Below are 25,365 nucleotides of genomic sequence, written 5' to 3'. Positions count from 1 at the left end.
ATCTCAAGTGCTGGATTTAAAGGCGTGTGCCAACACCACCTGGAGCAACTGACTTTTTAAGACAATGTGAAGGAATGGAGATAGGTGTTACACGCAAGAAGCACAAGGCTATATACACATGACTAAGTGAACACATATGAAAATGAGAAAATAGTATTGAGTTATATAAACTTAAGAGCACATTAAAAAACTAAAGCATCTCTGAATTCAAATCCCACCTACATTACTCTAAAGCTAATGCTAAACAACACTGTTTTATGAATTAGCTTCTTTCTTTTTTTTTCCCGAGACAGGGTTTCTCTGTGTAGATTTGGAGCCTGTCCTGGAACTCACTCTGTAGACCAGACTGGCCTCGAACTCAGAAATCTGCCTGCCTCTGCTTCCCAAGTGCTGGGATTAAAGGTGTATGCAACCACCACCTGTCAAATTATCTTCTTTTTGAGCTAACTTACAAAGTTTCAAATAGAAAAATACCTTATTCACAGGCACATTGTACAAACTACACTGCGAAATAAATAGAAGTAACTAATCAAGGAAACAGTACTACTAGGGTAAGCCAATGATTTATTAAATTTATTATTTAAATTTTATTAAATTTACTAAATAAAATTTTATTAAATAAAATAATAAACCCAAGGAACATACCCGTCTGGCATTCTTTGTTTTGAGTATGTGGTTTACATGAAGTGGCTTTCGTCTGTGTGATGGGTTTGCACAATAAAGCCTTGTTCTTCAAAAGTCTTGGAGGTTGGGAAGGTGGAAGTTTCAGGGCATCTGTTTGAGTACTTGCCTAGGTAAAAAAAAAGAAAAAATTCAGAAACCAAACAATTTCAAAATGTTTTGAGTAATTATCAGAATTTTAACTTTAAAAGACTTATCACTGGAATTACATAATAAAAACAACATGAAAATTTCCTATTTAATAAATCAGATCTATTTTATGCCTGAAATATTACTAGCAATCAAGGAATATTTTAGGAAGCATCACCTGACTCAATGTTCTTACTATATTTGCGTATCAAGGAAAACTCTGATACCAGCTTACTGTAAAACACTGATAATCAATACAATGGGGAGTTTGAAATGAGTGCTGGTATTTCCTGACTGAGTTAGAAGCATCGTCAATCACTTATGATCACTCAATGTAACATGAAGGAAAGGCTGTAAGTGTGGTCCAGGCATTTAGAGTTTGCCACCAAAAACAATTAAAAAGTAACTCAAACATGAAAATTAGCCCAGAGGCTAGGAACATTTTCAAAAAATATCACTGTTTCATTTATGAGTTTTGTTCATTATTTTCTTCTTTAATCTTTTTAAAGACAACGTAGACAACGTTGAGTGAAAAAAGTTAAACATAGTTATGATTAGCGTGTAATGGGAATGAGTAGCACTAAGTAAGAATGCTAATAACAGTACGATGAAATGACCAAACGCTGTACATTTACTTTAATTATGCAAAATTAAAAAAACTGTCAGTAATTAATGTATAATTACCTACTAAGCATTCAAAAAAATAATGCCATGTAAAAATCTTGATTAGATAACAGAAATTCTATTCAACAATTCTTTTGTTAATTAATAATTAGCTCAGACATATGTAGTGCACACATATGAAATATACAATAACATTAATAAAATAACTTACATCCCCAATGATTTTTGCTGTTACTGCTGGAACTGCACCTTAATAAAGATTAAAATATAAATTTAGAAACTTTAAAATTATTTAAAAATTAGTATTAAAGCCAATTATCAGTCATGATCATCTATAACTTTCTACACATTTCAGTAAAAGCAAGCAGTAGCTTGCTTCTATACTAATAGTAGTATAAAAAAAGAAAAAAAAAAGTGAAACTGGAGGAAACACTTGTGTACCCTTAGTGGTGCAGCAAGTTGCCAAGAGGTATAGAGAGAATTTAACTCAAATGGTAAAAAAGCCAGTTCAAATCAAACTATACCTTGTAAGACGCTGTTGGCATTTGCTGTCGGCTGAGCAGCAGGAGCACTTGCCAAAGATACCACATTAGCAATAACTGGAGTTGAATCTTTTCTGAGTGATGGGGGCCCTGCAGATGCAGCTTGAACCATGGAAATACTTGCTGGTTAAAAGAGAAAGAAAGAAGAGAGTTCGTGTGACTTATGTTTTATACAATCAACAGACCAGAAGAGACCAATGCCTCCAGGAGTAAGTTAAGTCTAAAGCAGAGGAATAACTCAGATTTTGTTTCATCAATTCCTGACCTTGTGCCTAAGGTAAAGCATAGTGTCTTTTCTTTCCCACTTAATTACTCAGATTTGGTCTGCTAGTTTTTGATTAGTGAAACTTAAGTCTCTCATATACTTTACCTTTGATAAAAATGCATCAGTCTCACTTAAAAGCAACAAAAATGCCAAAGGCAAAAATTCAAACAATGACAATTACAAAGTAGAATTAATGGAAATTTAAGAGAAAGATGTTTCTTAAATCTCCCCTTTAAATGTAAAGGACTTCCTAAGGAGTTTCTAGAGTAGGCCCTTACCTGTCCTCATAGGGATACTATACTTGGACTCTTCTGAGTTTCAAAATAGCAATAATTTGTGCTCCAAACCATTAAGCTTCTAGAATTTTATGTCCTAAATATGGATGTTGTTGGTTGTTGACTGGCGCAGCTCTTGCTATGTGATGTAATCCAGGCCTGCCTCAGACACACTATGCGGCTCATCCTCTCCTTGAAGTCTTGATCACCTAGCTTAGTAAGACTAGAGATACATACCACCAAACCTGACTATATATGGTATACTTAAAGGGCCATGTAATTTAGTCTTTTGCTAGAATCTGAAATCTATCATTATGGAAGCCAGGGTGTATACAGAATTAAAAAAAGCAAATGCCACTCATTCCCAGAAAGTTGAATATGGTTGAGTGAGTATTCTGAGTATTCGATGAAATGATGTAATTTAAATGGTAAAGTATCTGTTCAGTTTTGTTATTGTCATTCATGCTGCTGTTGCTGTTTTGAGACAGGACCTCTCTACGCAGCCTTGGCTGTCCTGAAACTGGCTATATAGAACAGGCCGGCCTCGAACTCACAGATATCTGCCTGCCTCTGGTTCCCAAGCGTTAGGATTAATGGCTACCATGACAGCCTTGTTAATGGTATTTGAACACAGTAAGATTTGTATTTCGTAAAATTATTGACAACGTATATATATTTTAATCTGTACAAGAAAAGTAATTAATTCCTTCCACTGATAAAAGTTCATTTACTCATTACATTTTACCTGAATTGTTTTGTAAAGGTTGGTCACACAAAGTCTGCTGATGGCAGAACATCAAGATACAAAGCAGGTTACAAAAGTGTTTTATTTCGCCTCGCCATTTCAACGACTCACTGAGTTTGCCCTGTCTCTTGCAACCATCACATTTGGCCATCTAGAAATGAAGAGAGAAAAGAAGGAAAATTATCAGAGGCTGAAGAGATGGCTGAACTATAGGAGCACTTGGCTGCTCTTCCAGAGGACCGAGGTTCAATTCCCAGCCCCCACATGGTGGCAAATAATGGTCTCCAGTTCCAGGGAATTTGATGCCATCTTCAGGACTCTGCAGGCACCAGGCACACATGGAGCACAGACACACATGCAGGCAAACACCCGTAACACATAATGTAAAACTAAGTAATTTAGGGGGAAAAAAAGAAACAAACTAAGTATCTCTACAGTCTGACAGAATAAATCAGGATAACAAGAAAATTTAGAACCTAACTTACAGATTTTTTTTTAATTTCAAAATTTAACATGCTATATGTTTATATGGGTATTTTTAATCTGACAAGATAACATACTTGATTTATTTATAAAACTTAAATCATAAACTCCAACCCGACTACACTAAAATGGTAAATGTTTCTACAGCGATTTTAAAAAAATGTGTGTATGTGTGTGTATGTCTAGTACATGTGGTTGGACATTTTAGAATGTACACAGGTAAACATGTGGCGGCCCAACACTGACATTGGCAGGAGGGTCCTTCCTTAATCACTCTCCATCTTATTCACTGAAGCAGTGATCTTTCAACTGAAGTCAGAGTTCATCAATTAGTACTAGGCTTGCTCTGAAGGACTCTGCATCCTATAGTGGTATATTATCTGTGTTTTAATAAATAATGCTTGTCTGAAAAATCAGTGCAAAGCAGCCATGCTAGTTAACCATACAAGCTAGGGAGTGGTTGCACACATCTTTAATTTCAGCAGCCACACTAGTTCTAGTTAGCCATAGAGGCCAGACAAAGATGGTGCATGCCTTTAATGCCAGCACTAGAGAGGAACATAAAACAGGAGGAGACAGGTCTCACTCTCAGTCTCAATCTGAGGATTTGTGAAGGCAGGATCATCCATTTTCAGTCTAAGTTAGAGGTAAGAACAAGTGTCTGGCTGCTTTGCTTTTCTTATTTTCAGGTTGAACTCCGGTATCTGCTGAGATTTTATTATTCGTGCTATAGCATCCAAGCACTGGAATTACATGTGGGCTTTCATGTGAGTGCAGAAGATCCAAACTCTAGTCCTCACACTTGTACAGCAATGACTTTAGCCACTGAGGCAGCATTACAACATTTCTACCAATGACATCATTAAAAAAAAAAATCACTTTTTAAAAACCAACTTAAAGGGCTGGAAAGATAGCTCAGTGGTTAAGAGCACTGCTTGCTCTTCCAGAGGTCCTGAGTTCAATTCCCAGCAACGACATGGTGGCTCACACCCATCGGTTAGGAGAGCTGGTGCCCTCTTCTGGTGTGCAAGAATACATGCAGACAGGGCGCTGGTGGCGCACGCCTTTAATCCCAGCACTCGGGAGGCAGAAGCAGGCGGATCTCTGTGAGTTCGAGGCCAGCCTGGTCTACAAGAGCTACTTCCAGGACAGGAACCAAAAAGTTACAGAGAAACCCTGTCTCGAAAATCAAAAAAAAAAAAAAAAAGAACACTGTATAAATAATAAACATTAAAAAAAAAAAAAAAAAACACTACACAAGGAAAGGAGTGGAGATCATCATTTAAAAAAAAACATATTATTAGCGAACACACAGTAAGTAGAAATTTAAAAACAAAGTTTTGATCCTACAAGTTGGCTCAATAGGTAAAGGCACTTACTGCCATGTCTGATAACCTGAGTTCTATCTCCAGGAACCACATGTTCTCACCTGACCTCTTTCCATACATGTGTAAGGCATGCATGTAACTACACCAACACACAGGCATACACATATGTGCACAAAAATAGATCAATGTAACAAAAGTAAAAATTAATAAAAACAAATTTTTTTTTTTATAAATCAACTTAAAGCCAGACGATGGTGACACACGCCTTTAATCCCAGCACCTGGGAGGCAGAGGCAGGCGGATCTCTTTAAGTTCGAGACCAGCCTGGTCTACAAGAGCTAGTTCCAGGACAGGCTCCAAAGCTACAGAGAAACCCTGTCTCAAAAAAACAAAAATTAATTAATTAGTTAATTAATTAAAAAAATAAGAGACTATTTCAAACAATGTCTTAACCTCAAAAAATCATCTTAAACAAGGTTTCTGTTCTTCACAATATAGAAGACAAATTCATTTATGAAATGAAAAATCATTAAAATATTTTAATGCCATAAGTCAGCTGTATCTACTACAGAAAATTCTCCCACATGTTGGACTAATTGCGAAGAAACAAAATATTTTATATTAAAGACATTTTAATAATCAAGTTATTCTTTGTACATGAAATTAAGAAAAGCTAATGCTAATTCTCCCCAAACACAGACATGTGAATGATATTTTTTTACCTGATAAAACAAAACTGTATACTTCGACATGCATTCTTCACAACAGAAGTCTTCCACCTTTCCACCCAAATTATTCTGTATCAGTTTGGGAGATGTCTGTAAACAGTAACTGCACATTTTACAGTGACTTCCCCAGCGTTTCCCCAAGTCATGTTTATAAAGCAATTTGCAACCTATGAAGTCAGGAAAGATAAAATTAATAATGTGGCAAATAATTACTTACATTTAAAGAATTTATAATAGCACTGTATCTTCATACCTGGGACCTAACCAATAGGCAGGTCAAGAAATCAATTAAAGGATCAAAACTAACTCTCTGTGTGTGGATTGAAATATATGTCATGTATAGTAAGTTTCATAAAGCTTTTGTTTTATTTGAAATGTGAAAATACACTAGGTTGTAGTATGAAATGTCATTATTTTGTGTTACACAGATCAAGAAAGATAACACTGCCATTTTACAGTCAATTGAACCTTTCTTAAACATACACATCATCTAAATAAAGAAAACAATTTAACTTCCTTTTGATATTCCTAGTCAAACAATTTATATTCAAAAACACAAATTTAGGATGTCATGAAAACTTAAAAATGTCCATCTTGACATGAGTACCTAAATGTCTTTGAGTTCTCCATCAAATTAATGAGGTCAAATACATTCTGTGTTACCATCTTTTGCATTGTACTTTGAGGTTCTTTCTTTTATTTATTTATTTTTTTTTTTGGTTTTTCGAGACAGGGTTTCTCTGTAGCTTTGGAGCCTGTCCTGGAACTAGCTCTTGTAGACCAGGCTGGCCTCGAACTCCCAGAGATCCACCTGCCTCTGCCTCCCGAGTGCTGGGATTAAAGGCGTGCGCCACCACCGCCCGGCTTTGAGGTTCTTTCATGTCATTTTATTAACTATACAAAATTAAGACTACATAAAAACAACGAATTACCAAAGGACTTTGTAAGCATGTACAAAAGATAAATCGGCAAGATAAATTGACACGGTAATCCGTAAACAACTACTTAAGAAACCACGACCAATGCTCAAGAGTAAGATGACTTTTTTTTTACCTTCACTACAAAATGACTTGTCAGCACCTGAGAATCGCACAGTCTCCTTTATAATTTTCTCAATTTTACAATATTCACACATTGCCATTACATTATTGATTTTCTTATATTCATCAGAACAATTCTTGCCACAGAACTGAAACATTTTACCCTGTAAAGAAATATTAAGTAGTAATTAGACATTTAGTTTGTTATGAAAATTTTCATCCTTCAAAAATACAGGGTATGAAGTTGGCCATGAGGCACATGCCTGTAATCCCAGCACTCAGTAGGCAGAGACAGACAGATCTCTCGAAATTTAAAGCGAGTGTCTACATACTGAATTCCAGGCCAGCCAGAGCTACACAGTAAGCATGTCTCAAAAACAAAATACCCAAACAGTACAATTTTAAGAGAGAAAATAAAAATATATTTACAGACATAATCATTTATATTCAAACTCTTATGAATCTATACTTTCTTGTTCTATTTCCTTTGTATTTTGTAGAAAGAGGTTCACAGTGAGGAACCACAGCTGATTTTAAACTCACAATCCTCCCCCTTACCCTCCTATGTGCACAAGCAACCATAGCAGCTATAAGCTCACATTTACCTTGTAGTCAAGAAGCTCTGGTTTTGTGGCAAAAAGACGATTACAGTGTTGACACCTAAGCTTTACCACACTTCGTGCAAACCCAACATGCTGGGACTGGGCAGCAAGCCGCTGGAGACCGGCTGCAGCAGAGCTGTTGATGGAGGTGGGGGACACAGCAGGAGTATTCCCTCCACCTGCCGAACCTGCCGAACCTGTAGGGATGCTCACAATTACTTGGCCCTGAGACAAGGGCACTACTGAAGAATTCATTCCAGTTGGTTTGTTGAACAAATTCTGAAAAAGTAAAACAATAAAAATAGGTCTCTTTAACCACTTGTTGAAGAAATAGGAATTATGCCCCTATGTATGCCAAGTAAGGCTCTAGTAATGCAACAAGCTAGCTTCCTTGGCATTGAACACCTTAAAACTGAATGGGGCAAGCCTCACTTATAGAGAAAAATAATCTAATAATCTTCAAAACTACTATTCTCCCAACAGTGATTTAATTTTATGGAGGACAGCTAAGTGACTTCTAAGCTGAAAAGCTGTAACAGAAACAGACAACCCTGCTACAGTATGTTTGTACTACTACAGTAGGTGAGTCACTGACTGAAGAAGAGGAAGATTCCCGAAGTCCTACCTGGAAAGCTACCACACAACTGTAGCTGCAGAAGTTGCGTATACTTCCATCTGACATGGCTAGATGATACTGAGGGATTGCTGAGGTTTTACAACTGTTACACTGAACTTGTACACCTTAGCAAATGAAAGTAAAAGCTATGAGTCACACATGAACCTATGAGGAATTAAGTATCATAGACAAAAATTCAATTTTTAGGTTAAGCTACAGGAACTGAAGCTAACCTCAATCATGCCACATCTATCAAAAACTAACTGAACATTTAAAAGTTTTAAATTTTTAAATAGTCATAATCTACCCTGGAATTATAAAATAAATGGATCTTGAAATATATTGGATGTGGACAATGAAGATACATTAAAGAGGGTATCTGTAATCCATTTAGTAAGGGGGATGCATAAATAGGTAAGCAATAAATAAGATAACAGGTAATATTTTACAATAAAAATGTGAAATATAATTGCCCTAAAAATCAACTAAATTTAGACAAAAATTTGGGTCAGCAAAAAAGTAGTAACTAATTTCCCAACTATTACATTTTATAGTTTATGAAAGCAGTATTACCTGCAGAAGTAACCATTTTAACTCTGTAAGCAGATAAGCAATTAACAGAACAGAAAAGTTCTGTCTTCCCCAAGCTATTGGTATTCTCAATCATTTCTGCTGAGGATCTCAATGATTTGCAAAGCGCACATGGTGTTATTTTGGCTGATTTCTAGTAACAGAATAAAACAACATTCATTTTTACTAAATTCATAGGCATAATTCTTTGAAATGTTTAAACTTAACTCTCTTGAAATATTATGTGTGGTGTTAGGAATCAATCCCAGGGCCCTGGATGGTGCATTTTCTCCCTTACTCATGAAGTATTTTAAATCAGTAGTTTTCCAAACGATCACCATTACAATCTTCAGTAAAAAGCTTCACAAAGGGAACGTATGTTATTCTGAAATTCTGAGTTTGTATATTACATATGTATGCACACAAAAGTGAAAAGTGTTTCACAGAGCAACATACATCATGGAAACATACATTATGCTTTCATATATCTAATGTATTTCATTAGAAAAGTGTTAGATATAATCTAGCAAATTTAAGATCTGACAATTGATTATAAACATTGCTTTTAAAAGACTGTTTTATACACTAACACAACTCTCCTTTATATTAGCTGTAAAGTGTAAAGCACTTCCTACAAGAGCTGTTATTTAAAAGCAATGAAGTTTTAACTTAAGGAAATCAGTAAACTTACTAGAAAAAAACAGAATCAATCCTCTCCATCAAATAGCCAATACATTCACTGTAAGCAGCAAGATGGGAGCAGATCTTGGAAACAAGGAGTCTGACAGAGTACTCAACAGAAAATAATTGTAAATACTATTACTCCATCACACGCTTAAGAAAATACTGTTCAAGCTGTAACTAAGAGATTTTAAGATTGTTTTCCCTTTCTATGGTAAATTGCAAAATTGATACTAAAATGAATGCATTATTAACATACACCTCATCTGGAATATTTTCTAATTCCCAGATCAGAACTACAAACACAAACCTAATTTAAAAGACATGAGTCAGAACTCATCTTTGTGAAACTTTTGCTGACACATTAGTCCCACCAACTATGTTTTCTTCTTGTACACAGTACACAAGACTTCCATCACACCATCTTTATCTGCTGGTTTATTTGTATGTCAGAAACATGCCTTCCCACAAAACAGGAACTGGATTCAATGTTTAAATAAATTAAAAAACAAAAGAAAGTGGCAGCAATAACCATCTACAACAAGCCAGGATCTGTATTAGTGTTTCTGATCTTAGTTTACATAATCCTGAACACAATATAGTTTTCATAGCTTTTATCAGGGTAAAACAAACAAACAAAACACAACAACCTAGAATCCATGTTTTCCCCATGTAAAATAGTACCTGAACATACTGGACTGGTCTTACCTAGTACATCAAAAATCTTTGGTTTGGTGTTTTGCTGTTGTTGTTGGGGGGGAGGGTGTTTGTGTTTTTGTTATGGAGATAGTCTCAATATGTAACTCTAGATGGCTTGAAACTCACTATGTAAATCAAAATAGCCACAAACTCACATGTGTCTTCCTCTAACTCACAACTGCTGGAGACTAAAGATATGTAACACCATGCCAGGCCCTTGTATTTTTGAAAGAGTGGGAGACAGGGAATATTAAACTCTTGCCCCTAACACATTTTAACAGATGAGATTTCCAAAATTAAAATTTAAAACTCATTCTTAAAGTAAGATGTTTTATTCTATTTCTCCTTTTACAAAGTATGACTAAACTTTTAGTGTCTGACACAATATCAGAAAAAGAAGGGCTTCTAAAAATGTTATATTTTTTCATTTGTGAGAGAAAAACATTAATATATATTATATAATAAAGTTGAACCCTTTCAAAAATTATACATTAGATTTAAAGTGAAATTCCTATAATTTTAAAAATACAAAGTTGAATTTATACAGCGAGTACCAGACCACCCAGTGCTACACTGTGAGAGCAAGAAAAAAATTGAATGCAATAGTAAAACCTAACTACACTATTCCTTGATTTTGGTGGACTATATACAAATTCACTATGTATTAAAGAGGGGGGGAAAAGGCCGATCAGCAAATGCAATAAACAGGAAGCCACTGCAAAATACAAAATATAAAAGTGTTTACCATCCCATTAGAACAGTAGTCCTCAACCTTCATAATTCTATGACCTTTTAATACAGTTCCTCAGCTTATGGTGACCCCCAATCATAAAATTTTCATTGCTATTTCTTAACACTAATTTTACTACTGCTATGAAATCGTAATGTAAATATCTGTATTTTCCAATGGTCTTAGGTGAACCATGAGTCATTCGACCCCAAATGGGTCATGACCCACAAATTGAGAACTGCTTTGGGGCTCCCAATTATGAAACTAACATTTGACAAAAATTTACTGGTAAAATATGATACAAAACACAAAACAGCATAAAAGACCCTTATCACAGAGTTCATCCAGTTTATTCTCTGCAAATTTCTAATTCACAAAGTAACAAATAACCCTCATTTATTCTATTTCATAAGAAAATTCTTTTAGCACTCAGGAGGCAGAGGCAGGTGGATTTCTGACCTCGAGGCTAGCCTGGTCTAGAGAGTTCCAGGACATCCAGGGCTACACAGAGAAAAACCTGTCTTAAAAAACAAGCAACAACAAATAAAAAACCTTCTTTACTAAGATTTTTACTTTCTTGTTTACAACTGTAATTATATGATTCCATTTGCAAGAAAATATGTTATGCATACACACACACACACACACACACAAACAATCTGGACCATTTTCATTAAAATAAAATAAATAAATACACACACACGTATCAAAATATATTTCAAAGATCAGAAGGATACACAATAAAAAGTTAAGACCGGTTATCTTTAGGAGATGAATTTCTGCTTTATACTTGGGTTATTTAAAATTACTATTCAAAAATACAAATCACATCTGAAATAACAGCCATGCCCTAGCCAAGCATAGTAAATGCAGATAATTCCTACACTTGGCAAACTGAGGCATGATGGAGGCAAATAATATGGACTAGATCATATAACAAATTCCAGGAAGACATGGCTGCATAATGAGACCCTGTCTCAAAAACCAAAGCCACACCCAATGCATTTCTTATTGATTCTTCCAGACAAAGTTTTTCTGAGCAAATGGTTGTCCTGGAACTCACCCTGTAGACCAAGTTGACCTCAAACTCACAGAGATCTGCCTGCCTCTGCCTTCCAAGCTGGGATTAAGGCGTGAGCCACAATCACCTGACTGGAAGATGCATTTCTTAATGCATATACAGAAATTGGGACAAATAACTCTCTTTTAGAACATTTTATATGCATTTAGTAAACACCATCTACATGTAAAAATATAACCAAATACTTTTCTCATTATTTTAAACAACTGTGTCAAAAATAATTTCTACCCAAAGATTTTACTCCCTCGAAATGAAAAAGATACCAAGATTAAATACAATCAAATACCTGCTTGTATGAGGTGACACACATTGAGCTACAAAACTTCTTAGACTGTCCCTCAATCTGAAGCACATGGCACTGTCCAGAGCCACTGTAACAGTAACCACCACAGTTCTCACAACAGTTCATAGTCAGGTTGTTAGCAGAGCGAAATTTAGAGAAGCAGGCATCACTGCAGAGTTTATGGACCACATTCTGGTAATTAACTTCATGTCGAATCTAAGAACAAAGTAACACCGAAAAAACAAACATAGAATCAAACACTGTTCTCTAGGCATAAGCAATGAACTTATTCCCCCAAGAATAAAGAGGTAACTTACAACAGCGTTCTTCTGACACATGCTGCATTTGGTTGAAATGCTATTTGTATTTATGGTAACAATGGGTTTTTTTTTCAGTTCATATGTTGACAAGCATGACTGACTGCAAAAATCCTTACTGGTGGTACTATTTTCAAACTGCGCACTGATCACATCCTTTGGATTTAAAATGTCTCTAAAATAATAACAAAGATAAAATTAAGTCCCAGGATATTACATTTACTTTTGTTTATAAAGCAACCAAATATAACCAGGCTTATAGCAAAGGGAAAAGACACATTGGTGTCTTCTTCTATCCATCTCCACTTATTTTCTCAACTTGGAACTCAATGACTGGCCAGCAACCTCTACAGATTAACCCAGGTCCACCCCAACCCTGCAGCACTAGGATTAGAGAACCTTGCTGCCCAAATGGCTTTTCCTTCAACACTGAAGATCGACACAGCACTCACTGAGCCAATTTCTCAGCCCTGGAATTTAAACTGTGAAATAAGTTTAGAGTTCTCCTCAATAAATTTAGAGATCGTTGAGTCCTTTCTTAAATAGGTAACGTACCACTTACTACATACAAGTATTATAACAATAATGTTTTCAAAATTAAAAAAATACATGGAATGGAGCCATGAGTAATGGTTCTTGCCAGTTTACTTCTGAATGCTAAGGAGGCTGAGGCAGGAAGATTGCAAATTCAAGGCTAGACATGGCCACACAGTCAACACAGTGAGTTAAATTCCAGACCAGTCTTGGCTGAGACCCGGACAGATGGAGAGTACTGATGAATTGCATTCAATGTAGAGGAGATTGAACATTTTAATTTTCTTCTTTAAAATCATCTGTATTTTCAAAGTATTCAATAAAAAACAATTACATATAAAATTATTTTCAACTATTATGTGCAGGATCTTGTGTGTGTGCATCTCCATGTGTATTGTTCCTTCTACCTTTTTTGCATTTTATTTTTGCTTTTGTTTTTTATGTGCCAGTATACTCAATGTGTACACACCACAAAGGCTGAAGTCAGAGGACAACTTAGGGTTCCAGGACATGAATTCAGGTCCTAAATCTTTGGAGCCAGTACCTTTACTCACTGAGCCATCTTGCACACCTCCAAAATAGAGTCTCTCACTGAACCTGAAACTTAAAGATATTCAGATAGACTGGCTGTCCACTGAGTTAAGAGGATGTACTATTCTCTGCCTTCCCAGTGCTGGTGATTTGAACTCAGCTCCTCAGAGGGCACCCCGTTTTACAAATAAGCTATTTACCCAGTCCTATGTGATAAGAGTTAAGCATTGTTACTTAGATGTCCATAGCTAATAAAATTTAATATATAACCATTAGTAATGAAGACAATGAAGAAAGAATCCCTAAGGATTAGGTTTCCTACCACTCCAGCATGTATCAAGGTGTGGAAGAAACATTTCTCATTGATCTCAATAAATTTACAGACCAATTCTTATGACAGAAAAAAGGGAAATAATCACATATATTCTGAAAGCTACAAAAAATTCAGAGAAATTCTATGAATATCGTAACAAAAATGTGATCTAACAGAATCCACAAAATTATATTCCAAATTATTTATCTAAGATTTGAAATTAATATAAAAATTTTTTAGTTTCTTCTTATTAAAAAACTAAACATTAAACAATAATAAAAATGTAATTCAGCATGATAATCCTAAGGGTACACTAATGGCACACATACATTTGGTGGTAACTAGCAGCTATCTAATTGCACCTACGGCCGGCTCAATAAGAAGAAAAGGATGTCTAGCACTGGAAATCTAGCCAACTACCAGGGCCTAATGAAGTCATGGATCTCAGATGAGAACCTACATCTGCCACTTAACTAAACAGGCATAATCCCTAGCTGCATTCTAAATATTTATTCTTGCAGTTAAGTGCAGTTTTTACTCATTATTAAAAAAACTTCCATTTGTAATGGACAAAGATCATTGGAAAAAAATCAAAACTGATCAAAATGTAGAGAACAAGAGACTGAGTGGTGTCTAGTAGGAACTAATACATCTGAGGCTCAGAGATCCTTGCAGCAAAGGGGCAGTACTGCTCTAATGACTATGTACATTAACAGAGGAAAGAGCAGGAAGGTCAAGTGACAAATAGGAAATGAAAGGTCTTCTGTCCACGGAAAAGGATAAAGCAAAATTAGGGGAAAGGTATAATGAAAAATGAGAATAAAAGAAAAAAAATTTAAAAATCCTGAGAAGATAAGTTGGTAAATAAACAGTGTTACAGAAAAATAGAAATGGGAGAGTAAAGAATAAAAATAGATAAAAGACTAAATGAGTGAGGTAAAACAGATAAAAACTGAAAACCTTAAGGTGTAAGGCAAAAACACAGGCATCATGGTTCAACTATTATTTTATGTATTTTTTATTTTTATTTTATATATAGAAACTTTTGCCTCTGTGTATGTATGTGCATCATCGTGTGCCTGGTGCCTGAGGGGGCCAGAGGCAATATTGGATCCCCTGGACCTGAAGTGGACAAATAGTTATGACTCATCGTGTGGGTCCTGGAAGCTTAAGCAGGATTCTCTGCAAGAGGAGCAAGTGCTCACAACTGCTGAGTCACCATTCCAGCCCCAGTCAGAAACAGTTACTTCTGACAAGTAGGAAGAAAAATCTGTCTTCAGATAGATCAGTGATAACCACAAAAGGACAGAGAAATATGATAAATGCAGATAAAACTAACATGCATGAACATGAATATAAAGAAATATAAAACCAACCATGTGGCTGGGAAGACAGTTCAGTCAGTAAAAGGCATGCCCTGATAGCATGAGGACCTAAGTTCAATGCCCAGAATCCAAATAAACAGCTGCAAGTGGTGGTTAGCACTTCTAACACCAAAGCTAAAATAGTACAGACAGGAGGCTGCCTAAGAAAGGAGCATTCCTAGGAAAAAATGCCAGTCAACCTAGAGTAACTGGTGAGTTCCAAGTCAACGAGTCAATGACATTGTCTTTTTTTATTCCTTGAGTAGTTTATACACACACACACACACACACACACACACACTCTATTCTGTCTGTGTGTATGCCTGCAGGCCAGAAGAGGGCACCAGATCTCATAGATGGTTGTGAGCCACCATGTGGTTGCTAGGAATTGAACTCAGGACCTCTGGAAGAGCAGGCGATAATCTTAATCTCTGAGCCATCTCTCCAGCCCTGTCTTTTTTTCTCTTCAATTTCTTTAAGTTTATGTGCATTGGTATGAAGGTATCAGATACCTTGGAAATGGAGTTAAAGACAGTTAAGCTGCCATGTGGGAGCTGGAAATTGAACCTGTATCCTCTGGAAGAGCAGTCAGTGCTATTAACCGCTGAGCCATCTATCTATCCAGCCCCAGGATATTTTGTCTTAAAGAAAGTATATAGAGCCAGGCGGTGGTGGCGCACGCCTTTAATCCCAGCACTTGGGAGGCAGAGGCAGGCAGATCTCTGTGAGTTTGAGACCAGCCTGGTCTACAAGAGCTAGTTCCGGGATGGGCTCCAAAACCACAGAGAAACCCTGTCTCAAAAAAAGAAGGAAGGAAGGAAGGAAGGAAGGAAGGAAGGAAGGAAGGAAGGAAGGAAGGAAGGAAGGAAGGAAGGAAGGAAGGAAGGAAGGAAGGAAGGAAGGAAGGAAGGAAGGAAGGAAGGAAGGAAAGAAAGAAAGAAAGAAAGAAAGAAAGAAAGAAAGAAAGAAAGAAAGAAAGAAAGAAAGAAAGAAAGAAAGAAAGAAAGAAAGTATATAGAATCCCTGAGGAGGACATTCAAGATTATCCACTGCCCTTTATTCATGTGCATATATATGTATACAGACACCTGTACACACGTATATGTGCACATACATAACCTCCCCTATATGTATACATATTAAAAATATATACATGGGTCAGGTGGTGATGACCTTTATCCCAGCACTCAGTAAGCAGAGACAGGCAGATCTCTGTGAGTTCAAGGCCAGCCTGGTCCACAAAGCAAGTTACAAGACAAGCTCCAAAGATATTGAGAAACCCTGTGTGTGTGTGTGTGTGTGTGTGTGTGTGTGTGTGTGCGCGCGTGTGTGTATGGAGACATATTTCTGTATACCAATGTGAGTTTTATATGGTAATTTTAAAATAAGTGATAAATCTTAAAGAAGTATCTATGGTTCTCATGAAAGAATTACTGACATCTTGGAAATTGCTGGCACCTAAAATGATTAAGGATGTATAAGTTATTATATCAGACAATCAGATTTATTTTATAATTAAAAAAAACAGCCAACAAGAAAGGTAAAAATAAAAGGCAAAATAATTATTGTTTTCAATCTAATTTAATCATATAATAATTTTGAAAGTACCTATACTAGAATGTGAAAACTTAGAATACGGATAAGTATTATTTGTTTGCTTGTTTTTTGTTTTATTTTGTTTTATGAGACAGGGTTTCTCTATGTAACAACCCAGGCTGTCCCGCAACTAGTTCTTGTAGACAAGGCTGGCCTCGAACTCACAGAGACCTGCCTCTATCTCTGCCTCCCAAGTGCTGGAATTAAAGGCGTGCACCACCACCAACAGCCTAAATATTCACTTTTAAAAGCACGTTATAACCAAAACAGCAAAAACAAAGAACTCTACTTTGAGTAAATTAATCTTGCCAGAAATAGTAGTGAAAGTCAATTTAAACATTGCCTTATATAAGATACGGCTATAATTATAATAGTTTTTCTCTAAACTTAAGGTCACTAAATAAATCATTCAATATTAGTTATCTACTAGATTAACTATATAGAAGTAAGCACAACAAAGTACATACCTCTACATTACTTTCATTGAACACTGACAGGTAATAATGTATATTTACTACATATAACATGATGTTTTAAAGCATATCTTTATGGTCAAATGGCTAAAGTTACTTATATATTGTAAAAATACATGAACTCAATTTGAGGGGGAAGGTGGAGCTTTGTTTTTTAAGATTTATTTATTTAGTATATAAACAGTGTTTAGTCTACATGAACTCCTGCACACCAGGAGAACAGATCTCATTTTAGGTGGTTGTGAGCCACCATGTGGTTGCTGGGAATTGAACTCAGGACCTCAAGAAGAGCTCTTAGCCTCTGAACCGTCTCTCCAGTCCAAAGGTGGAGGTTTGGTTTTTGATTTTTTTTGTTTTTAGATTTCAAGACAGTTTCTCTGTGTAGCTCTGGCTGTCCTGAACTCTCTCTGTAGACCAGGTTTGGCCTTGAACTCAGAAACGCAACTGCCTCTGCCTCCAGAGTGCTGGGGTTAAAGAAGTGTGGCACCACACTTGACTTTTGAACAAAGAACTTTAAAATATACTAGCAATAACCACTGTGTTCCATAATAAATTGCTTCAATTTATTCCTTAAATTGTAAATCACCAAAAACACCAATGATTATTGAATAAATTTTAACTTTGAACAAAACTAGACCAAATTTCCTAACCTATCCAAACAAAGCACATGGCTCTAGATCACTTTTAGTCACATGCAAGTATTAGAGACATTCACCAGATAAAACTATAAGCACTGAAGAACTGCTCCAAACTGAATACACCCTTCCTTAAATGAACAGTATCACTAAAATATTTCAACTTTCACATTTTTTCCCAGATTTTGGAATATTTGCACAAATATTATTGGTTAAGCATCCCTGATCTGAAAAATCTTAAAAATGCTCCAAACCAAAAAATTTCTGACTATGTTTATTATTCAAAAGGTTTTGAACACTGGGATTTCTATTTGTGAGTCTCAAACTAGATAACCTTAAAAAAAAATCCCAAAACAAAAGAACAACAACAAAATAAAAAAACTGTGGTGTTTGTTATTTTAAGGAATAGCAAGTTAGCAAGGTTACCAAAACAAAAAAACAAAACTACAACTTCCAAAGGAGAACACTGTCCAGTCTACACTGCAATACATGAAACACAGTGATTTAAAGTGCAATGCTACTGGATAATACAGCCAAATGTAACTTTTCAATTATTCCTGAGAGGTGAATAAAAACAGATGTACACAGATGATTGGGAGATATCACAGTGGTTATGGCTGCCCTGCCAGAGGATCTGGGTTCAATTCCCAGTACCCACATGGCAGCTTACGATGGTCTGTGTCTCCAATTACACACTTTCTTCGGATTTCTGAGAGCACCAAACACACATGTAGTACATGGATATACATGCAGGTAAAAACGCCCATGAAAATAAAACAAACAGTAATTTTTAAAAGTTTAAAAGAGGTTTGTATAAAACTAAGTTATGAAAAAGTATCTACATATACTCAAATTTCTGTTAAGTCTATGGTGTAACCAATTCAGAAGACAAGAAAACTGAACAAGTGTAAACCCTGAAAGATGAGTAATAAACTGTAGTTTAAATTGAGAAGCAAAGAAGTTTCAAAACACCAAAAAAGTATCATTCCTTTTTCTTTTTCTTGTGTGGGGGGGTGAAGTTGGCCTCTCTATGCAGCCCACAGAGATCTGTCTTCCACTACTGAATGTGCTACTACACCCAGCTTCTCATTTTTTGAGTTGCTCTAGTAATAATTTACTAACACCTTATAAAATTTATAAGGGTGATCTTAGTATTTTCCCCAAAACATCAAGATAATTTTAATTAAGCCAAGGTTCATACACCTTTTTGCTATTTAACATTTCAATAGAAGTTCTAAAGGTCCAGAGATACTAGATAAAGTGTACGTGTGCACGCACATGTATGCATATGAGAAGTCATTTAAAGTTAGACAAAAATTTAAATATATTGCAACTATATAACACATAGGAAACCTAACTGTAAATATGTGTGGCACCTAGGATCTATTATCAACAACTGCAGAAAGAACTGCTGTGGTGCTAGAATAGTAAAATGTAAGGAACCTCAACTAATAAAAAGGAAAGGGTTAATTTAAAATCACTCCTTAAACTAAAGAAAGCTGAGCACTTCCTACTCAGAAAAAACTGAAAGCAGCAACAACATGGTGGCACTAAATTCTGTGGTATTCCTTTAAAAAAAGAAACCACAGTAAAGTAAAAATTCAAATATAATACACAGGTTAAAAAACAAACACTAAGAGAAACAAAGGAACAGAAAAGATAATTTAGAACTCTGTTATACTTTGAGCAACTTGAACAAGTCCTCTTGGTAAGAGGAGGTGGCAGGCGGGCAGGTGGAACTGTGTATCCAGTGAGGCACAATGTGGAGCAGAAGAGCTGAGTAGACCCTTTCCTCTGATAAGCAGTCTGCCCCTTCTGGAGGATTTTTTTACAACCAGAACAGGAAACTCGAACAGCTGTGGCTGGAACTGAAGGAAGCATTTTATTCATGCCAGGTGATGCCAGAGAAGGCTGAAAGCCAGTAGTCAACTGTGGAGCTTTAAAAAAAGGAAAAGAACATTGAAAGGAAAAAACTTACTTTTGATCTTGTATTTTATGCATCAGTACTTTTCTAGAGCTAGTTTGGAACCTGGTATTAACTTTGGACTATACAACATAAAGGATTCTAAATGAACAAAGAACAGCCTAGTTTATTAACCTCTGATTTACGTTGGCCAGAATAAACACAATTCATTTATTCAGGGTTGATTCTTACCAAGAGGACTGCCACTGACTGAAAACACAGCACTAATTTTCAGTTCCCCCTCGGGAGTTTTTTGCTGTTGGCCATGACTATATTCCTTTAAAAAAGAAAAATAAATAAATATAGAGATAAGACTAAATTCCTAAAGATATCAAGACATTTTACTGTTGCTGCATAGAAGTGGAAAATGTTTATAACATTAGCATTAATAAATAATGACACACAACACAGTAAACAACTTATAACTAACAAGGGCAAATTTGATTGTATATGCTGAGAATAAGGACGGAAAAAGCGAATGTTAGCTACCGAAATAGCCTGATGTAGCACTACTAGATCGTTTTTAAATTATTTCTGAAATTTTTCTTTAATATTATAGTACTGTAAATTTTTATTATAAAAGTAATACACAATCACAATAGAACATTTATTTAGAAATAAAGAGAAAACTTCTATTCTGATTTCCATCACCTCAAAAGGACTGCTGTGGCTCTGTGGTATATTTCTTTCCAGTCTTTTCCCTTTTCAAGTCAAAGAAAAGTTTTGTTTCATTACAGTTATAATTATTCTAAATAATTTTTTCTTATGAATTCATGTTCTGCTTATTGGAATTATCATATATTTTTGCATATTTCTCTACAATAACTTCTAGTGGTTAAATACCAGCATTTATAAGACCTGAGTCCAAGAAGCAGTAGCCTAGGTAGTCTAAGAATTCTAAAAGAACATTTTAAACATTATATTGTTGACATAACTTAAAAGAAAAAAATTTAGATTTATTTATTATTTTATATACATGAGTTTTTGCCTGAATAAATGTACACTTCATGCATGTCTGGTGCCCATGGAGGTTAAAAGAGGACACACTGGATCCCCTGGAACCATAGTTACATATGTTTGTCAGCCCCACTATGAGATGCTGAGAAATAAACCCATATCCTCTCAAGAAGCAGCCAGTACTCTTAACCTATGTGCCAAACTCTCCAGCCTTAAATAAGTTTTAAATACAAATAGACATTTTAAGTCACTTATAGACACCATACATCAGAATTTCAGTATATATTTTTCAGGACTATTCTTTAACTGTACAATTATACTTGTCACCTGTAACAGCACTAAGTAATGGTTGTTTTATAATTTAAACATACTTATTACAACAAAGCTTGCGAAATAATACAGAGACCCATTATTAGAATTGTGGGTATCTCAGACATACTTCCTTTTGGTGGTGGGTATAACAATACATTATACAACCAGAAGGACTATTGATATTTATTATATGTACATAGTGACAAGTCAGATTAAACAGTTGAGGCTGACATGAAATATGTACATGGGACTTGGACACAGAACAATGAGTGCCCAAATCCTTGACAATTATGAGAGCATTGTTCTTTTGGTGTTACTTTTGTTTTTGAGGCAGGGTTTCACTGTACAGCCCTGAATGGCCTGGAACTTGCTAAAAAGACCACATGAGGCCCAAACATGCTGCCTCTGCCTCCCAAGGATTGGGATTACAGGTGAGTACCACCACAAATGAATAATACAGAATATTCCTAAAAAAAAAAAAAAAAAAAAATCAAAACTTATGCAAAACTACATGACTAATATTATAGTACTGTAACTTTTTAAAAAGGCAGCATCAGTACTAGTCACTATTTTCTGCCTTTTCCTCAGGCTCTAACACAGGGATGCATGGCACTGACATGTAATGGCAACAATGTTGGTATACTTAATGTTTACATATATTCAGCACAATGAGTGAAGGAATGCAATGATGAATATCACACCCCACCCCAGTTTATCAAGACAGGGATCTTCTGTGTAACAAAAACCCTAGCTGTCCTGAAAACTGCTTTGTAAAGCCAGGTTAACCTCAAATACACAAAGATCCACCTACCTCTGCTGGGATTAAAGAAGTGTTCCATACACCCTGCTGATAAATATCTTTTATCAAGTAGAATTACTAGGTTACAAGATCCATCTTAAAGATTTTTGAGACATTATAAGATTGTTTTTATCCAAACAAAACTGATTTTTGGGTTGTTTTGGGTTGATGATTTTTCTTTTTTCCTTTTTGGTTTGTTGTTTGTTTGTTTTTTGTTTTTTGTGTGACCCTGAGTGTCCTCAGAACTCAATCTGTAGACCAGGCTGGCCTCTAACTCACAGACAACTACCTGCCTCTGCCTCCCTAGTATTGGGATTAAAGGTACACACCACCATGTCTGGCTTTCAAACAAAACTGTTCTGACTCCAATAACTAATGGGGAGGGAGGGAGAACAATTAAAAGATTTTTTTGTACTTGTTTTCATTTGTAGCTATTTTTAATGTTCACTTACAAGTGCATTATGCTATTACAATATTAACCTACATAGCATTTCTCATCAACATTTCTTCTGAGTTAATTTTTTTTTATGTACTAAGAGGCTTCCATTAATGCCAAAATTTTGACAATCTTTACCTTTGTGATTTCTTCTATCTCTTACCAAGTTTTACTTCCATAATAAAATAATAAGGAAGTGGTTTCACTGTTTATAATACAGTCCTTTAATCCAGGGATCAGCAAACTTTATCTGCAAAGGGCCAGATAGTAAATAATTTTGACTTTGCAAACCATATGGTCTGATCTCTATCACAACTGCCCAACTCTGCCCTGGTAGAGCAAAGGCACCCACAGACAACATGTAAATAAATGAACATGACAAAGTTCTGATAAAACTTTATTTCTAAGAGCAGTGGTTGAACAACAGACTTAAAAATAGGGTGGGTTTGATTTGATAACTTTCCAGTGCTAGCTACGGTTCACTTGAGATTGGTAAGCTTCTTTGACTACACAGAATTTTTTTCGTCTTAACAGAATCAATACAACATACTAAATCCTGAAAAAAAAAATCTCATGGGCTATGCTGTTATCAGTCTGATTAAACTTGCATCATACTATTCTGATGAAACTATACAATGTTTAACTGTTTACATGGTTTTCCACTCAACCTCTCCAAATACAATTGAAAGCATGTATACATCATATATGTATATGTGTACACTTACTCCTCAAAACATCAGAACCTAATCACCAGTATGTTTATGATATCTGTATCATTAAGAATAGTTGACACCATTAACACTTCTTACACTTTTTTAAAAACTAGTCTCACCATTCATTCAAGTCATCTTTTATCTACTTTTTAGTTGCTACTTATAATATTAGCTCTTAACTGGGAAACTGAACCATAGAACTATTACTGTCTTTCCTATAATTATTATTTTACCTTCAACTCCACTTAACTATCACAAGTTCTATTAATACTCTGATAAAATTATTACTTCATTTCCCATTTCTATTACATTCTCTTCTAATTCTTTTATAATACATTAGCATGTTTTGTGCCAAAGGAAAAATGCTAAGATCAATAATCTTTATTATTTTAATAATTACAAGGTTCCCATAATTATGCTTTCAAATTCAGAATTTGTGCTAGCATAGTTATTTGCTTGCCACAATAAACAGAATATACATAAGAAATGTATCATGAATTATGTGATATATCATTTGGTAGATACAGACACTCAAAGTACTCCTGAATGCTGGGAATAAAGGTATGTGCCACTGCCACTTTTCTTTTTAAGACGAGATCTCATTGTATAGCCCTGGATAGATAGGAACTTATTATGTAAATCAGGGCTGCCCTCAAACTCACAGAGATCAGCCTATCTCCAAGTATAGGGATTAAAAGCAAGTACTACCATACCTAGCAAGGATTAATTTTTTTTTAATATTAACTTATCCTGACATACATATGCATATATCTGAAAGCACATTTCTAATACAAAAATTCTTATCCCAGAAAACTCCAGAGCGCTTGGTCTGTTTATATCCCCTACAATGACTAATAAGCCATGCTTTGGTTTTTTTTTTTTTTTTTTTTTTTTTTTCCGAGACAGGGTTTCTCTGTAGCTTTGGAGCCTGTCCTGGAACTAGCTCTGTAGACCAGGCTGGTCTCAAACTCACAGAGATCCGCCTGCCTCTGCCTCCCGAGTGCTGGGATTAAAGGCGTGCGCCACCACCGCCCGATAAGCCATGCTTTGTAAGAAAAAAAAGATACCTGATGACTCCAATGCTTTCAAAAACAAAATAAAATACAACTAACTAAAAACCAGAGGTCAAATAAAAATTGCTTATCTTTCCCTTGCTGAACACAAAGGAAGGCCTTATTAATGTCACAGGATAAGTGATATTGAAAATGAATATCTCCTATGGCAAAATGAATGACATGATGCAAGCAAAGCTCCAACATTTGCACAATTGCATTATACTTTCATAGTCTATGAACCATTACTGTGATAATTAGGCAATTTGCTTTTCATTTTCATTTACTTCAATGAAAGACTACAAAAATTAGTTCTCTCTTCATTACTGTGAACAGAAAAGAAAACGAAGATATCAACATTAGTAATATCTAAGTTTCAGGTGCTGTGGAAAAAATAACTGAGATCTTTGGCTCTCTTTAAGAGTTTCTCTTTGGGCCGGGCGGTGGTGGTGCACGCCTTTAATCCCAGCACTCGGGAGGCAGAGGCAGGCGGATCTCTGTGAGTTCGAGACCAGCCTGGTCTACAGAGCTAGTTCCAGGACAGGCTCCAAAAAACCACAGAGAAACCCTGTCTCAAAAAACAAAAACAAAAAAAAAAAAAAAGAGTTTCTCTTTGAGAACTTTATCTAGATCCCCCCTTTTTAAATCAAACCGCTAGCTACAGAAAAATAGTCTAACAAAAATAAGACCTAGATTATCAACCTACATTGATTCTTTCCTGGCCATTTGGCCTTGAATAACTAAATTAAGCTATGACATTTAGCTTACTAATGTAGACGCAGGATAACATATTCTGTACTTAGACCACACACTCACAGTTGTTAGAAAGATAAAATAATACATATAAAAAAATCAACAACTATTTTTTTAAACTACAGAAATACTATTGTAAAATGCAATGAGATTAGAAAGAATAAATGAATCTAAAAAGCCAAATGATTTTATGCTTGGTAAAAGAAGCAAGAAGATGACTAACAAGTAACTAAACACAATGGGGTATAACTGAGATACATATACAGACATTTCAGCAACCTAGTGGTCTGAATGTAGACCAACTTCAACAGTAAAACTACAAAACTAAGCAGAGAGTGAAGTCACTAGTAAATGATGATTAAAGAAAAGGGTAACCAGGCCGGGCGATGGTGGCGCACGCCTTTAATCCCAGCACTTGGGAGGCAGAGGCAGGCGGATCTCTGTGAGTTCGAGACCAGCCTGGTCTACAGAGCTAGTTCCAGGACAGGCTCCAAAGCCACAGAGAAACCCTGTCT

At 35.6% G+C, this 25,365-nt stretch overlaps 1 protein-coding gene across 5 annotated transcripts in view; it reads right to left on the bottom strand.

Annotated features, from left to right (window-relative positions):
* Window positions 1-25,365, bottom strand: part of Zmym4 (zinc finger MYM-type containing 4) — a 127,107-nt gene that overhangs the window by 42,433 nt on the left and 59,309 nt on the right. For 4 of the 5 annotated variants that reach the window (XM_057784083.1, XM_057784082.1, XM_057784081.1 and 1 more), the window contains 13 exons: window positions 20,021-20,105; window positions 19,547-19,802; window positions 12,420-12,594; window positions 12,106-12,318; window positions 8,632-8,782; window positions 8,068-8,183; window positions 7,446-7,721; window positions 6,854-7,004; window positions 5,795-5,967; window positions 3,262-3,412; window positions 1,959-2,099; window positions 1,646-1,683; window positions 646-790 (listed from right to left, as the gene is read on the bottom strand). In XM_057784083.1, the coding sequence (XP_057640066.1) occupies window positions 646-790; window positions 1,646-1,683; window positions 1,959-2,099; window positions 3,262-3,412; window positions 5,795-5,967; window positions 6,854-7,004; window positions 7,446-7,721; window positions 8,068-8,183; window positions 8,632-8,782; window positions 12,106-12,318; window positions 12,420-12,594; window positions 19,547-19,802; window positions 20,021-20,105 (2,071 nt within the window). The remainder of the gene's footprint in view (window positions 1-645; window positions 791-1,645; window positions 1,684-1,958; window positions 2,100-3,261; window positions 3,413-5,794; window positions 5,968-6,853; window positions 7,005-7,445; window positions 7,722-8,067; window positions 8,184-8,631; window positions 8,783-12,105; window positions 12,319-12,419; window positions 12,595-19,546; window positions 19,803-20,020; window positions 20,106-25,365) is intronic. The other variant, XM_057784085.1, reaches the window with a different exon arrangement.

Source organism: Chionomys nivalis, chromosome 11, assembly GCF_950005125.1.
Source record: "Chionomys nivalis chromosome 11, mChiNiv1.1, whole genome shotgun sequence".
Taxonomy (NCBI): Eukaryota; Metazoa; Chordata; class Mammalia; order Rodentia; family Cricetidae; genus Chionomys; species Chionomys nivalis.
This window is presented reverse-complemented; position numbering and strand designations above follow the sequence as displayed.